The 17242-nt window shown below is 32.4% G+C and overlaps 2 protein-coding genes across 3 annotated transcripts; both read left to right on the forward strand.

The window, feature by feature from the left end:
- Window positions 1-5279: 5279 nt before the first annotated feature.
- Window positions 5280-7710, forward strand: LOC101710776 (olfactory receptor 4F21-like). Of its 2 annotated transcripts, XM_087197278.1 has the most exons (2): window positions 5280-6167; window positions 7657-7710. In XM_087197278.1, exons 1-2 carry the CDS (start codon window positions 5280-5282, stop codon window positions 7708-7710), a joined length of 942 nt encoding a protein of 313 aa, XP_087053404.1. The 2 variants fall into 2 exon arrangements, with proteins under 2 accessions (XP_087053404.1, XP_004865181.1); XM_004865124.1 differs by lacking the exon at window positions 7657-7710 and having other exon boundaries at window positions 5280-6215.
- Window positions 7711-14872: 7162 nt separating this feature from the next.
- LOC101711140 (olfactory receptor 4F15-like) lies at window positions 14873-15808 on the forward strand. Its single transcript, XM_004865125.1, has one exon. The coding sequence runs from the start codon at window positions 14873-14875 to the stop codon at window positions 15806-15808; it is 936 nt and encodes a 311-aa protein (XP_004865182.1).
- The last annotated feature ends 1434 nt before the right edge of the window (window positions 15809-17242 follow it).

The following is a 17242-nucleotide window of genomic DNA, read 5'->3' on the forward strand; positions in this document are numbered from 1 at the left end:
GTGCATTGCCCTATAGTCTCAGGCTCAGACTCTTACATTTTCATTAGTTTGAAATCTACCCTTTTATTAATTTACACATAGGAAATTGACCAATATATTGGCCATAGAAGACTTTACTATTTTAACCAAAAAGGACTCCTTCGTGGGGAGCAAATGCCTCCAGGAAACAGATTCACCTTAAATAAATAGCTTCTTTTTTTAACAGGAAATTAATCATTTCTTCATTTAAAGGAATCCCAAGAATACCTACAGAGAAATAAGTCAAAGGAAAAACACAAGGAAGCCCAAGGCAAGTAACTGATACTTAGTAAGAATGAAAACCCTATTTAATATATTTAATTCATGAGCCAACCTGTTTCTTTAAACCAAAATTAAACAACCAAAACAAAAATTCTAGAGAGAATAATTTGAAATATTAAAATACAAGTGAAATTTTTAGTTTAATTTCTCTCTATTCTCAACACTCCTATAGTTCTCAAATACTAATTCATTATTTAGAAAAAACAAATGGAATGAGCAATTTATTATTTTGTAATAGATGTTCTTTAACTCAATATTGACTTCAAAACGATGTAATTAGTGATTTTGATAACTCTCAATGATTCATCTAATCTTAAATTAAAGAAAATATTATCAGAGTCACATAATTACTGTTCACTACATGAAATAGCTCTGAGTCCCTATTACTCTATTTGTCATTTGATGATACTGAACCCTTGGGAAACACTGTGTATGGAAGACTTAGTTTCTATAGAAAGGTAGTAATAGAGTTGTTTTGTTTTGTTTTGTTTTTGGTACCGGGGATCAAACTCAGGACCTTGCATTTGCAAGGCAGGCGGCAGACCCACCAAGCTAAATCCCCGGCCTGGTAGTAATAGAGTTGATATTGGTCATTATTCCTAGCCCTCTTAATTGGTTTCATTCATACAAATAAGAACTATTTATAACTCTGTATCTTGATATGTAATGATGAATCTAAAGTGGAGTAATTCTGTGTTTCTCCCCTCTTGAAGCACTGAGGGTAAAATGTGTGCCTGTACAGGTAGGTGCAATGTTCACTCTTTAATTTTCCAACTTCTGGTTCTACTGGTACAGTCCCATACCCTTTTTTACTCACTACAATCTACTTTTCCTTTGGTCTTCATTCACTTTTAATAGTGCACTTAATTGAGTGATCTCACTCAAGTTGTTATATATTTTTCTGGTCTTATTCCTAGAATTAAAATTGTGTTATGAGATGAACTCAAAATGTTCTTCAAAGCATTAATATTTTTAAGTGGTATGTAAAGTGTTTTGATTCTTTCATTTCCTTTTTCTCTGAAGATTAGGATCCTAAAAATGAAAATCAGTGTCGGTATCTTGTTTAGCCCATTTTCACTGATAAAATATCAAAAAGCAGACTAGCTTGATTTTTGCCAGAATAGTTCAGTATTCCTAATCTGAAAACCTCTAGGTCTCTTTCCTGAATGTCATCAACATTGTGATGGGTAGCACTTTTTAATACTTACTTTATTCTATAATAGTGTGTTATATTTTACATTGGATATTAGTCCTATAAGTTTTCTTTTTTCCCACATTGATTTTGATACATCATGATTTTTAACTAGAAAACCAATAAATATTATCTCTAAATATAGAATAAATCAAATTTGGGGAAATAAACAGGCATAAAGTTACTTAAATTCCATCAGGTGGTATAAAATATTTTAGTAAATCATGAATATTTACTTCTGTAAAATATTTTTATAGTTCAAAATAAAGCGATTTATATTTTATAACTGTTCCTTTGATTCACTGATACTCTTCTTACTAACTAATATGGACTTAACAATTATTTGTAAAACCTACATTACATGAATTTATCCATTTACTGGCCTAATCAGTCCTTCTCTTTGAATATTTAACATGTTTCCACTTAGTATTATAAGTAATAGTCATAAGGTAAAATAATTTTATGCCTTTTTCTATTTGTCTATATATTTCCCTTTGATATAGTTCCATGACATAGAATTGCTGTGTCACAGTTAAGGAGTTTTATATCTATTACTTCAATGCCTTTTAGAGTGAATGTACACTTGATATTTCATCACCTGAGATTGCCTCCCCTCTCTCAAAAAAATAACCGGTTTAACACTTCCATTCGGGAAATCAGATAAAATAGAATCTAGCTTTTGAAGGTGGCGTCGACTTAGAAAACTTTAAAGTCCAGTTTTAAGAATTAGTTCTCACACTTTGTTAGAAAATAGTAATTACATTTTAACATAAAAAATCTTCTAAATATCCACATCTTATTCTGCCATAAGGCATACAGTAACACACATGTTCTCAATGATGATATACAAGTTTAACTATTAAGTACTGTGCCTATTTAAACAATTCTTTATTTTCCTACAAATTCATAAGGCCTTATTTGCCAAATACCACAATTCCTAATATTTAATTCCAGACTATTTTTGTCCCATATTCTGTTAAACTAGTCAAATTGTTTAATAACTATAGATTTATAATACATTCTGATTCATTTTATAGAAAATACTCACTTCTCAACCCTAACTCTCATTATGTTTTTCTTTCAAATTTCCTTGAGTTTTGAAATTGACTTTGGTTTATTTTGTATTATTTCAACTGATTTCTACTGTTCTATTGATAGGTAACTGCAGTTAATCCATGGACAAGTTCAATGAGAATTGGTATTTTTATAACTTCAAGTCTTTCTTTTCTATTAGCATGGTTTGGGCTCTCATTTTATTCAGAGTTTCAAATATATTAGAAAAATGTACATATTTCTCAATAGAATGTATACCTTGCACAGGTTTCCTTTATACATGACATCTCTTTTTAAATTTTCAGTTAACTTGAAAGTAGAAACATTATTAGTTTTTTATATTTATTTAAGTTTTCTTATTTGATTTAATGTTTCCCATTCAATTGTTTTATATGTTTGAGGCAGCCAATTATGTGATTTGACAACCAGTGATTATAATTTCATTACCCTGCCTTTAATAATATTACTTGAATTCATCTTGTCTACTTTAAAACACATTGTTAAGCCATACATAGTACTAAGAGGTTTCCTTATTCATGTTTTAATTTTAATGTTTCACATATAATCAATTGATTTTTTAAAAGCATCCTGAGTTAAATATTTCTTGATACTTCCTGTTTTACTAAGATTTTTCATCAGAAGTCAATTTTTGAAATTTAAGCAGTAATTGCATAGTATATTCATTCCCTAAAATCGTTATGGAAGTACCACAAAATCAAATTTTGCTGCCTTCTGTCTGAATTTTATGTGATCTGATGTGGAACTTTAAGAATTTTTCCTTCATCAATCTACCAAAGGAGTTATGTGTCATCATTTGAGCATATTTGATCATCAGGTAGTTATATCTGGAAGTAGAATGTAGGAAGGTCTGGACTTGGGGTAGAAAGGATCAAAGATGATTCACTAGCCATTAGTTGTCAAGATGACAAAATGTGGAAAATGAAAGCAAAAAATAAAATGATGGTATAAATAGAGGAAGGAATTGATTTAAGAGCTACTTGAAGAGCTAGCATGCAGCTCAGCATTAGTATGTTTACCTAGCATGGGCAAGTCCCTGAGTTCTATCCCAGGTACCAAAGAAAAAAAATTTTTAGGGGGGGTAAAAATTGTGCCACTGAAATTGAAAAATAAAGGAGGGGCAAGAGAGCCCGGGGTATACAGAAGAATTATAATGAAATTTACTAAGACATTGCAATAAATTATACTAGAATTGATCAACTAGATTGGACTTGACTAGACAGAAAATAAGATCATAAGCTCAGCTATAACCAGTGAACTTGCAGGTGAGGTGTGACTTCTCTCATTGGTTTATGCCACATACAATTCTGGGCTTATAACTCTGGATTCAAGAATAAACTATTTGGTATTTACACGTGTGTCTTATTTATTTCACTTAAGAGTATGACCTCAATATGCATCCATTTAGCGAGAAACTGAGAGTATAAATAAAGATTAAAAGGACTGATAACTAATAATTGATACTTTGAAATAGGAAAAGGTCCCAAGGGGCAGGGGTGGTGGGAGGAGATGGGGAAAGGGAAGAAGGGAAAGGAAAAATTATGAGAAAAGAAAAAAAATGGAAACGAAGTGTGTAAATAGGGAAGGGTGGAGGGGTGAAGGGCGCACAGATAATGGGGAAAAAATAAGAACCAATATACATCATGTACAAGTACAAGCACCCAATGATAAATGTAAACGTATTGTATACCTAAAATGTACCAATAAAAGAATTAAAGCAAAAAAAAAAAAAAGAAAAAAAAAGAATAAAGTCACAGACTGAGACTTTACTATGTAAGAACAGTACTAGCTTAACTAAGTAAACGGGCACTGAATTGGAAAAATAGTATTTGAGTCAGAAATCTTTGGCATACCAATTAGTAAGAGTGACCAGGAAACAAAGAATCATAAAAGCCAGAAATTGAATTAGGAGAAAACTATCAGAAATACTCAGATTGCATTCAGTGGCAATTACAGTGGTATCTCAGTTCACAAACTTGATACTTTCCACAATTCTGTTCACAAACTGAGTTGGACAAGAACCAAATCAGATTCAATAGTTAGATTCAATGGTTCATTGTTGACCTCTTGAAGAAATCTTATTTAGTTCTCATTCAATTCAGTTTGTGACCAGAATCATCCAAAGAATTAAGTTCATGATCGGAGGTACTACTGTATCAAAAAACATTATAAATAACTTCCATCATTTCATCTAGTAATTTATTCAAAAGAAAAAAGAAACACTAAATGATTTTGGCTTGAGAATATTGGTTTGAACAGTGAACAAAAAACTCAGCTAGATAATTTTCCAGATAGTGCAAAAGCATTACTATAAAAAAACAAATATCATTATCAATCATTGTCACCTGAGATCATTAGAATAAGAGAATACTTGGGAAAGTGATCAGGAAACATGTCTCAAAATCCTTGAGAAGCAAACAAAACAAAAATTCTGCTCATGGAATGTAAAAAAACTAATACATTTGAGTCCATTAAATCCTAATTTTCTTTCCTTTTTATATGATCTCCCCAGCACAACAATACTTTTATTACTGTTGGTGTTGTTGTTTTTGTTGTTGTTTTAATCCAATTCAATGATTTCTAATTCTCTGATATGTAACCCACAGAATACACTAGTAGGATAAATGCTGAATATATAACTTTAGTATCATTTACTATGACTTTCTGCCACTTTCTATCCACAGATGGTTTGAAATCATCTCTTCTGCTTAAGTCAATGGATAGACAAAATGGATCCATGATTTCTGAGTTTGTGTTGCTGGGACTCTCTAGTTCTTGGGAAACTACAATTTTTCTCATGTTCACATTCTCTTTGCTCTATGTAGGGATCATCTTGGGAAATCTCTTTATAGTCTTCTTGATTATTACTGATTCACATTTACAGTCCCCTATGTACTTCCTGCTGGCTAACCTGTCCTTCATTGATGTGGGCCTTTCTACTACCACACTTCCCAAAATGATTTTAGATATCTTAAGTGAACACAATATAATTTCTTTCCAAGGATGTATGACACAGATATGCTTCATCCACATCATGGGAGGAGTGGAGATGGTGCTGCTCATAGCCATGGCATTTGACAGGTACATTGCAATCTGTAAGCCTCTTCGCTACTTGAACATTATGAGCCCTAAAATGTGTGCTTCATTTGTAGTCCTTGGCTGGGTAGTAGGAGTGGTCCATGCTATGTCTCAATTTTCTTTTGTTATAAACCTGCCTTTTTGTGGTCCTAATAAAATAGACAGCTTTTACTGTGATTTTCCCAGGATTATACAACTTGCATGCACAGATGGAATCAAATTTGAGTTTATTGTTGCTGCCAACAGTGGCTTCATGACAATGGGCACTTTCTTCTTGCTTCTTCTTTCCTATGTCTTCATTTTGATCACAGTCTGGAAACATTCTTTAGGGGACTTATCCAAGGCACTTGTCACTTTGTCAGCTCACATCACTGTGGTTGTTCTTTTTTTCACACCATGCATATTTCTGTATGTGTGGCCTTTCCCCACATCACCAATTGACAAATACCTGTTCATTGTTGACTTTGCTATTACCCCTGTCTTGAATCCTGTCATCTATACACTAAGAAACAAAGATATGAAAATAGCCATAAAAAGATTGAGCAAGAAAATATATTATGTCAAATTATGCTAGCCAGATCTGTCCCTGAAGCTCTCAAATGGTCAATCTGCTTGACTGTTGAGTACCTCCACTTAAACCTATGACTGGTATTTAGGACAAAATGGACAAAACCTCTACCTCATTTGATAAATTTCTATTACTTCTATAAAGCATTTACTTATTGCTTTCACTATGATGAGTTATGATTCTATTGTGATATGATTATGTATAAATAGCACTCATAAATAACATCTCACAATTTAAACCATGATCATTTTGACATAAGAAAGAACATAATTGCATTTTTTCTGTTTCCTAAAAGCTTCACAAATAAATGCACATTTGTTTTTGGTAAATTATCAGAAAGCATTACATCAAAGTGTTGGGTATATAGGACTGGAAACCTTATTTACGTACTTAGCATAGCTTTCCGCCAAAAAAGACCTAAGACATAATTTGATTATAAAAAGTGTATTTGGAAAATGATATTGGAAAACATCAGTAGGGGGTGGGGAAGTGATACCAAGAAGTAAAAGCTTCTTATGTTGATAAACATAAGTAGGATGCAAACCTTCTGTACTCCCTCAAGTCCCTCTTTACCTTGTGAATGAGAATTGTTCCAATTGAGGAATAAGGTACATGGGACATTTTTCATTTTTAGGGAGTGAAGACACTCTTTGCCATATCCAAATTGTCACACCCAGAACACTTCATGTGAGAAAGCCAGAGATGAACTGACAGGTAGGCTGTCGGGTGGTGGCGTAAAGAATCATTTCCTTGTTTGCAGACAGTATATGCCCATCATATTCACTTTTAAAACACTGGGCCCCTACTTAATTTCACTTTAACCTGTAAAAGTTCTTTAAAGTTATATCTGTTCACAATTTCACACACACATGTAAAATTGTAGAGAAGTGACATATGCTAGCATTTTCCCTCCTGACAGTCATCATTCTTTCCTCTACTTCCCATTCTAAAGCCCCCACATCTCCACCTAGTATTCTGCTGATTTAGGTTGCTTGATACATGAGATAACCCACTTCACTTATGAGCAGTTTGAGCTTCTGGTTAGAATGTTCTTGCTAAATATATTGTTGCTACAGTTATCCTTTTATAGTTTCCATCAATCATGAAACCACCGGGTAGTGATACCTTGGTGGATTCCTAGTTAGAGAACTCTTCACTTCATTGCCCATTGTGAAACAGCATCTTTATCTTTATTAAATATTAGATTAAAATGATGTGAAGGAAAGGATGACAAAAAAGCGAATAGAAGGAAAAATGGAAACAGCTTTTGTAAGGAAGGAGGGGAAGGGGATTGAACAAGGGGAGGGGAATGGGATAAAAAAAGATGAAGCAAAATATATCATGTACAGGTACAAATTCCTTATGATGAAAGTTACCATTGAGTATATCTAAAATATATCATTTTGGGGTCTTATTTACTCTTTTAGTTCTCACTCACACCAAAGAGACAATGAAATATTTACATGTGTCCAAGTTATTTCACTTAAGATTATTGTCTTAAATTGTATCTATTTAATATAAAATAGGAAAGAACTGTTCAAACAGAAAGAGAAACTGTGAAAGGAGGAAGGAGAAAAGAAAGGGAAAAGGAAAAAAAATGAGAAAAGAAAAAAATGGAAAGAAGGCTTTTGTAAATAAGGGGGGGTGAAGAGAGAGGGGAGAATTGGGAGAAAAAGAGAAATCAAGATATATCATGTACATGTACAAATTCCCTTTGATGAACATAATCTCTATTTATATTTAAATCGTACCAAGAAATTATTTTTTTAAAACTCAAATAAATAAAAATAAAATGTATCAATAAAATAAAAATTAATGTAATAAAAAAGTCAAGTTATTCATTTTTCTACCTGCTAGTCCTCTAACCTAAGGAAACTCAAATGATAAGAAAGCAGTTAAAATTTTTTGACTTATTGGAATCCATATTGTGTCTTCCAAAACAGATTCTACAGATTCTAGAAGATGATAAAATTTTAGAAACAGAAAAGAGAAACTATTTAATGTCACTGATAACTGTGGTAAAAACAAATGCTACTTATTTCTGTATCCTTTGGTTTCAAAGAGTGCATATTTTATGCCTAGGGTGCAGAGGACCACCTAAAGACCACTGACTCAAAGCATATCTCTTGAAGCCTAGACAGATCCTGGCATTGCAGGGTCTGTCTGTATATTCTTATCTCGGTTGGAATTTTGAAAGACTGTTCCAGTGTTCCATCAAATTGACAGCTCTCAGTTGTTATAGTACATGTGAAATCAGTGGATTCTGTAGTTTCTTGTTCTTTTGTGCAATTTCTTTGCTATAAAGTAGATAACCTGAATCTAAAAAACTTTTATTCGAGATTTCACATTGGAAATGTAATAATTATACAAATAATGAAATACTGTGTGATTTTTCAATTTGTGCATACAACATGCACTGATCAGGTACTTGTACCAAGTGGGTAAACACAAAGATTGCTTCCTGTATCCCCCAGGTGTAGCTACTGAGATGCACAGCCAGCTACTATGATGCTAAAACAAAAATTTACAGTAGAAAAGTATGGGATAGTTTGTTTTAACCCAATGTTATGCCCTCTACAGGCTAGAGTTTGGGCTAGGAGATGTTGGATATTAAACTCAGTCAGGTAAAAGGAAAAAGTTCTGATGTTCTTTAGCACAGAACGATTGTTATAGTTCACAATAACTTATTATATATTTCGTGGACAACCAGAAGAGATGGCTGAAAGTTTCCAAAGGTACAATGATAAGGATGGAAAACTGTCAATTACCATAATCTGATCAGTGCACATAAGGAGAGATTCTTCAGCAATAAAAAGTTACAGATATATGCTACAACATAGATGAATGTGAAAAATAGTATATTAAAATTTCTAAACACTTTACATACATTGTATTGACACCTACATTCTCATTTTCTCAGCAGAAAATTAAAGCATAGAGAGATTTAAAAATATATGATTGGTTAGAAGATTAAATGGTGTTCCTTCCCTGGCAGATTGATTCTGAAATCACACTATGTTATCTTCTCCTTCAGCTAAAAAAAAGGGAATTAGGTAAATGCATAAATATAAAACTATTTTCACGACTGAATAGGTAGCTCAGTGGTGAAGGGCTTACCTAGCATATGCAAGGCCCTTGGTTGATTCTCAGTACTGGAAAAAGAAACACTATTCTCAAAACTGAGAACTGGCTTTGCCAATGTGATAATTAAGTTGTCTTTTTGAAGGGTGAATCTTGTGACTTGAGTTATATCTCAATAAAGCTGTTATTTTAAAAGTAAAAAAGGACAAATTAAAGAAGCCAGTCACTGAAAACTACATACTGTATGATTTTATGTATATGAAATATCCAGATAAAGGATATATGTAGAGGCAAGAAATTAATTACTTGTTGTCCAAGTCTGGGAGTGGAGGTGAAAATTAACTACAGCATTGTTCTAAAATTCAACTGTGACAGTGGTTACCAGCTTTATAAATTTCCTAAAAAATAATTGAATTGTACACTTAAAATCTATGAATTTTTGTAGTGCTTAAATTAAAACTGCATAAAGCTGTGAAAAAATATCAAATAAAATTTTCCCAGTCTAATTTTGGTCTACTTTTGTAGCTTCTATGATTTGTTCAAATATCAGTTCATTATTCCTCAAAAATATGCATAAAATAAGAAAATGAAGGGTTCTGATAACTTTAAATATCTAAATTAACATCTGAACTATAAGCCCAAATTTTCCTGTAACTTGAAAATTATCACAAATTCATTGATCATCACACTAAATTGTTAACTTCCTTATAACATTTTCTACAAAGTGTGATGATTTACCTTTGGGAAAATTGTGTGCACAGAAGGCCTGGTTTCTACTGGAAACAATTATGGCCATTTCAGTCTTACCACCTAGCCTTGGTAATTGCATTCCTTCTTAATGGTCTGAGCTATTTATAATTCTTTCTCTTAAGAAACAGTAGTGATTGAATAATGGTGTTAACTTTCCCCGTGTCCTCGGAAGTTGCAACTGAGTGAATCCTGTGCCTAGGAGGTACATAGGAAATTTGTTTGTGTTCACCTCATTGACAACTGGTTCCATGGCTCCTTGTTACTTTTATTCTTTTCATTTCTAAATCTCTTTTCTTTTGTCTATCTCCAGTTCTCTTTTGCTAGTGCCTCTTTGTTTAAATGAGTCTCACTCATATAGTTTTACATATATCCTTCTGACTTCATTTTTCATAATTTCAATGTTATTGTAATTAATTCTCTTCAGATATATTATTTTGTTTCTTTGATAAGTGGAGAGTCTTTCTTTTTCCATACTTTTTCTCTTTGAAATTAGAATGACAATAATAAGTCATATTTAAGTCTTGGGTATTTCATTCTAAATAAGCATGATTTGGCAAAACAAGCTCTTTCTATATCTGAACAGAATTGAAGCAATGAGTCTTAAAAACAATACTAATCATTTTTAAAATACTTGAGTACTGATTCTGTGCCAGGGCATGGTTTGATGTTTTCCATACATTAACTCAATTAATTATGAAAACAATACTATGAGATAAATATTGTTATTATCCCTATTTTACAGATGAGGAAATTGAGGTACAGAGAAGTGAAGCAACTCACCCAAGGACATATAGCTCATAAACCAAGGAGATGGAGAGTTGAACCCAGGTAGTCTAGCCCTAGAATCTGTGCTCTTAGTCACATTATATTGATATTCATGAAATTACTTATATCATCTTTTCCTATTTTCCCTAAAAATTCAAATTTTCACTAAAAATTTATAAAGATCTGTAAATATTACCTGTAATGTGTAGAAAATAAGTTAATAGTTAGAAAAATCTAAAATCACCAAGAAGTCTCACAACCTAGAGACATTGTGATATAATCTAAATATTTTCATGTACGTACTTGCTTTATACTAATAGTATTTATAATCTTTTTAACTTAGTTAAATAGTGAACATAAACATTCACGTTATTTTATTTGATGTTTTATATATTTATTTAATTTCATCAGATAAACATGCCATAAATTCAATTGCATCAAAAATTCTCTTATTTACATAGAAAAATCACTTTTCTTAGGGGCTATGATTATGAAAATTGTACTGATCTTTTTAATTACTGCATCATTCCAAGCAGCTGTTGACATTTTCCTGCTATACAATATTACATAAAATGCTTATGATACTACACTATAATTTGAGGGTTCACCTATAGTATCTCTACAGTATCTCTACACATTTTGTTTGAAGCAAAAACTTTTTCTAGTTTCATATTGTCAGATATATAACATAGCTGGGAATATGGGTAAATGAGGTCACTCTGAGAAAAGAGACCTAGAGATTCACTGACTCTCAGATTGGTTTTCTTCACTCACCAGTGAGGAGGGGGCAGTCAGTTCAGTTCTCAAAGTCAAATGGTACCAAGTATTAAGTACGTAAAGTTCAATTTTCCTCAAATAAATAGATAATGGTCAAAATAATAAAGTAACATGTAAAAATTATAATGATTTTAGTTACTACAAATAAAGTACACATTATAACAGTAGATCAGATGTTATTACTCTCTTTGGGGTCTTCAATGAGTATTTCAGAGGAAGTGATATTTGATGTCCTAGAGGAAAAAAGACAAAGGAGGAAACATACTAGGCAGTTTTGCTTATATTATTTCAAATATTCATAGCATCAGGTGAAGTAAGTTATACTTCTCATCACCAAAAAAATATCACCAGCATCATTTAGGAGCTTACTCGTTTGTATTCTGAGGTGGCAGAATAGGGTATGACCAATTAATTGAAATATAGATAGCCAGATCTGGAAACAGTATAGTATGGACTGATTTTAGCTATGATAGAGACCATTCAGGATTCTTAGTCATCAAGTGAAGAGTTGACAGTGGAAATGGACAGGAGAAAGCAAACATGAGAAATATGAAGGAGGTATAATTGACCATCTGGAATGTAAAGTTTCAGAAAAGACAATTATATCTCAAAAATATCTGAAGTGGACATCTGGTTCAATAGTTATGATCAGAACTTGGCATTTGAACTTTGCATATCCTTGGGAAATGTCCATTGTGCCTCCATACACTTCTGGATATATTAAGCTAGATTACAGAATTAGAAAGAGTAATATAGATATATTCAATATACAGGGAGTAGTTAAACAATGAACCATATTTGGAATGAAAAAAAGAAATATTTTGGATAGACTTCTGAGTCACATCAATAGTAAAGGATTAGTACAAGAAAAATAAACTATGAGTCAGTGAAAGAGGCAATGAAGTCAGAAATGTATGTAAAAATTTGAGAGGGCTATTATACAAATATTAGAAATGCAAGTGCAACTAACAATGCCATTTTCACAATCTCTTAAAAAATTGAGTTTATTTTTCTCAAATCACAGATCTCATAAAATAGATATTTGATGGCATCAGTTGAAGACTTGAAACCTAGAGACATTTTACTATTTTTTCACACTATCATCTTTAACACTAAGGTTTTTCAAAATTCATGATTTCTACTCATTAAAGGCACCACTTTATACTGATGCAAGAATAAATGGGCTACGAAAAGTGCCTTCTGTAAATGATACTTTGTGGCTAATGTAGATAAGGAACCCTTATCAGTAAATGTTATCCTATAGCTCATTAATACCTAGATTACACACCTGTCTTAAACAAATCCATGGCCAAATAAAATTATGTTAACATGGTTCATCCTGAAGATAAAATAGGGCTTATTTTCTCCAAATGAAACAATATCTACCAAATACCTAAACAGATAGGTGTTCTGTTACTAGGAAATGGGAATGGAAAAGGATTTGGGATAGACAACTTATACAGCAGCCAACAACAGCAGAAATTTCAAAAACAAAGACATGATCAATAGTGTCAAATTTGCAGAATAAGCAAGTAACTAAAATAAAGAATGAAGGTGATTATTTCATGTGATAGTCTTATACTTGGACAAAATCCCTGAAAACCTCTAAAATGATTTTCTGTAGCCAAAGCTAGGTTATTTTGGCTTGGAACTAAATAGAAAATATGAGTAAATATAAACTTAATTGTAAGGATTTGAGGAAATAAAAGGAAGTTGGGAACTCTACCCCTAATAGGCTTACTTTTGAAAAAGGGTATTCTATGTTCAACAGATCAAGGAAAGTGAAAAGCTGACAAACAAGGAAGATTAAATGATGCACTGAGATCCATGAGGAGAGATCTAAAGTACACTTTGACTTGAAGAGCACAATGTCATGTTTAGAAGCATACATTCCGAAGTTCTTCAGGTCTAGATACAAGTCCTACTTCTGCTGCTTTATTTTTCTACTATATGTGCTGCCAAAGCAAGCACATCTGGTGCTTCATTTTCCTGAGGCTCAGCTTCTTCATTTGTAGAATATGGCTCACATAACCAAACCTATCTTATGGAGAAGTTAGGAAATTAAAAAGAGATAATGTGCTTAATGCAATACCCTCAGTATAGGAGATATATTATCTGTGATTATCATTAAATATTAATTGATATGTTTGATTAACTGTCATAGTTATATTTTCAATTCTTAACTCTCAGATATCCAAGTTTTGGGGGTTTTAGTTTCTTTTGCTTTTGTTTTTTTGAGTCCAATAATGTTGCCCTGTTTGGTTGTAATGCTGAAGGCTCAAGATAATCTCCTGTCTCAGGCTTCCATGTAGCTAGGACTATAAGCACCATCACCACATATGGCTTCTGATTTTTTTAATTGTCCATTTATTAGTTTATTAATTTAAAATTACCAAATACCTGAGGTGATATTATGTCGTGAACCAAGTATTATAAATTTTAAGTTCCAGGGATCTGAGTTTCATTTAAATTCTTAAAAACCCAAGATAGGAAATGATGGAATGTGTTCAAATATCCTTGACCTGGTGACCTCTATAAGCTTAATGAAATGAGAAAACATTAATGAGCTAAGGTAGCTGCAGGTAAGAGGGTATGTGATTTCAGATGGTCTTGACTTCTTTTACTTTTTGATAATGTAACAGTGATATTCGTTTAGCAGAAATTATCCTTTAAATTTAGAATTTTATTCTTTCTTAGATTAATGATATGTAATATGATACTATCTCAAGTTGCTAGGTGGAAACAGCAAGTCACAGCACCCATTCAGCCACAAAATCACAAGGGTAAGCAAGTAATACTCTGCCATGCACTATGTTGCTAAACTATGGTATTCAGTAGTTTATATATATATATTAAATATGTTTCAACTTGTGATATTTTCAGCTTATAATTGTTTATCTGGATATAACTCCATCATAAGTCAAGAGGCATCTGTAGTGTGAAACCATTAACAGGGATATGATAGGAAAGGTAGCATTAGGTGAGAGAACACCTAAGGAAGTGGTAAAGAAGATGATCGATAAATCTTCTAGAGAAGAAATATTTTAATTATGAAATGAGAAATAAGTACTTCCTTTGGCTGTACTGGAAAAATTTGTAGTCATATTTTTCCTTGATTGTCCCTATATATAAATTTATTGCTAACCTTATTTCTGCTATAGTGTTCATATTTCTACTCTTATTTTTATTTAACATAATTAGCAAGACAAATAGGGAATCTATATTTGCTCCAATATTACTTCTTTTAATTTTTATCCTTAGGTCACTTGAAAATGCTCCTGTCCCAATCAATGGGTGGACTAAATGATTCAGTAGTCACTGAACTTGTGTTACTGCCTCTCAGTTGCTCTAGAGAGAAAAATCTTTTTCTCATCCTTCTTTGTTCTTTGCTTTATGTAGGTGTCATTCTAGGAAATGTTCTCATTTTGTTTTTGATAATTACTGATTCTCACCTACAGTCCCCTATGTACTTCTTGCTAGCTAACCTGTCTCTCATTGATATGTGCCTTTCTTCTACTACAATCCCCCAAATAGTCATAGATCTTTCAAATGAATACAATGTCATTTCTTTCCAAAATTGTATGACACAGATATGTTTCATCCACATCGTGGGAGGAGTGGAGATGGTATTGCTCATAGCCATGGCATTTGATAGGTGTATGGCAATCTGTAAGCCTCTTCACTACTTGAAAATCATGAGTCCTAAAATATGTATTTCATTTGTAATCAGCGGCTGGGTAACTGGAGTGATCCATTCTATGCTTCAATTTGGTTTTGTTATAAACTTGCCTTTCTGTGGACCTAATAAAATAGACAGTTTTTACTGTGATTTGCCCAAGGTCATAAAACTTGCATGCATAGATGCCGTTAAATATGAATTTATTGTTACTGCCAACAGTGGCTTTATGAGCATGGGCACCTTCATCCTGCTTCTCCTTTCCTATGCTTACATTTTCCTCACAGTCCAGAAACATTCTTCAGGTGACTTATCCAAGGCATTTGTTACTTTGTCAGCTCACATCACTGTAGTTTTTTTGTTTTTTATTCCATGCATAATTCTGTATGCCTGGCCTTCTCCCCCACCCTCAGTTGATAAAAATCTATTTATTGTTGACTTCGCTATCATTCCTGTCTTGAATCCTATCATTTATACATTAAGGAACAAAGACATAAGGAAAGCAATAAAAAGTTTCCAAAACACGAAACTTAATTCCAAATTTTGTTGACCACAATTCTTTTTGAGGATTTAAAACTATACATTAACTGCACATTGGCTCATCTATTCTTAGACAGCTTAAATGTAACAACCAGAACAAATTTATCATCTGCACATTTTAAGCCTGCTACTTCTTCACCTGTAGAGTGTGAGGGCTTTGCCATTACTACCATGGGAAATGTAAATACACCAAGTTAAGAATTGATATTTTACTGAGAACAGCATGGCCCACCAAAGAACACTTTAATCTTCAAAGTTTATTTTGCAAATTAATGAATACAAAAACATTATTCTTGATATTTATAAGAAAATATTTATATTATTAAAATAAACAGTAATTTTGTTGTGAATGTCAAGGATCATCTTATTAAACTGTAATATATGTTAAACCAGTTTTTAATTTATTTTTTAAAAAGTCCAGAGTCAAAAATCTCAGTACAAGTAGTTATTTTGAAAGGTAACTGTAGAAGACACTGGTTTAGAAGTGTGGAAGTGAGCCAAGGAAGGACAGAATGACAATAGAGGATCTTGAACAACTTGATCACAATTGCTCTGAAGCCTTGTAAGAAAAGGTACAAATTCTATAACTTCTGGTTTTCCCATTCGATGGACGAGGAAGCTATGAATTTCTTTACTGGTCTAGAGCTGCTCTAGGGCATTAACTCTAACATTTCTTGTTCTTCTCCCAAGGTAGTTTAAGCACTTTTGATATACAAAGAAAAATCACCAGGTAAAGAATCTCAGAAGCTGACAGCATAAAATAATGTGAATTACTGGGAATATTAGGTGTAGAAAGGTATATGTGAGTTGTCAATAACATCAAATACTGTCAGTATCTTCCATGATTATCATAATTCACAGTCCATATAAATTCACTTCATCATTGTTTCTTTAAATAGAGAAATGTTAATGGAACAAGTGTTAATTTATCCCAGAATGACATGCATTATATTCCTCCTTTAAAACCTATTTCAGTTTCCCTTTATGATTATATAGTTTTTACACTTGTCTAGGTCACTTGCCCAGTTTACATGTTCCTAAGTTGTGTGAGTCTTCGATTACCATGATCTTGTCAGACTGTAATTGCTCTAATTCCCCCATTTACAGTTATTATCACCCATGGTTGATGTAATTGTAGCATAAATTTTATTTCTTTATACTAAAGATGGTCATTTATACCTACTATTATAATAATTTTTCCTTTGATGACCTACAAGCACAAAGAAAGCAAAATGAACAGGGATCTATTAAAACTTTAGGTTTATTGAAATGCTCCTTTGATCAAAACTTAAAATTTATCCACTCAAGAAAACTTAATTCTTTAAGTCCACGATGTTTAAATTTTCCAAGGGAGTGATAGTAAGGGAAGTTACTCTCACTATGTACCATTGTTTTCCAGACCTGTGCATTTGGAGATCCAACATGTTATAATGTCCATTGCTTC

The sequence above is a fragment of the Heterocephalus glaber genome, unplaced genomic scaffold (genome assembly GCF_053883595.1).
Source record: "Heterocephalus glaber isolate CG9 unplaced genomic scaffold, H.glaber_assembly_v1.0 deba00001662, whole genome shotgun sequence".
Lineage (NCBI taxonomy): Eukaryota > Metazoa > Chordata > Mammalia > Rodentia > Bathyergidae > Heterocephalus > Heterocephalus glaber.

Excerpts from the sequence above, each read along its gene's own strand:
- LOC101710776 (XM_087197278.1), top strand. The coding sequence starts at position 5,280 with ATGGATAGACAAAATGGATCCATGATTTCTGAGTTTGTGTTGCTGGGA. Across the intron at positions 6,168-7,656 it reads GAAACAAAGATATGAAAATA|ACAATGAAATATTTACATGT; the intron begins GCCATAAAAAGA and ends CACACCAAAGAG.
- LOC101711140 (XM_004865125.1), top strand. The coding sequence starts at position 14,873 with ATGGGTGGACTAAATGATTCAGTAGTCACTGAACTTGTGTTACTGCCT.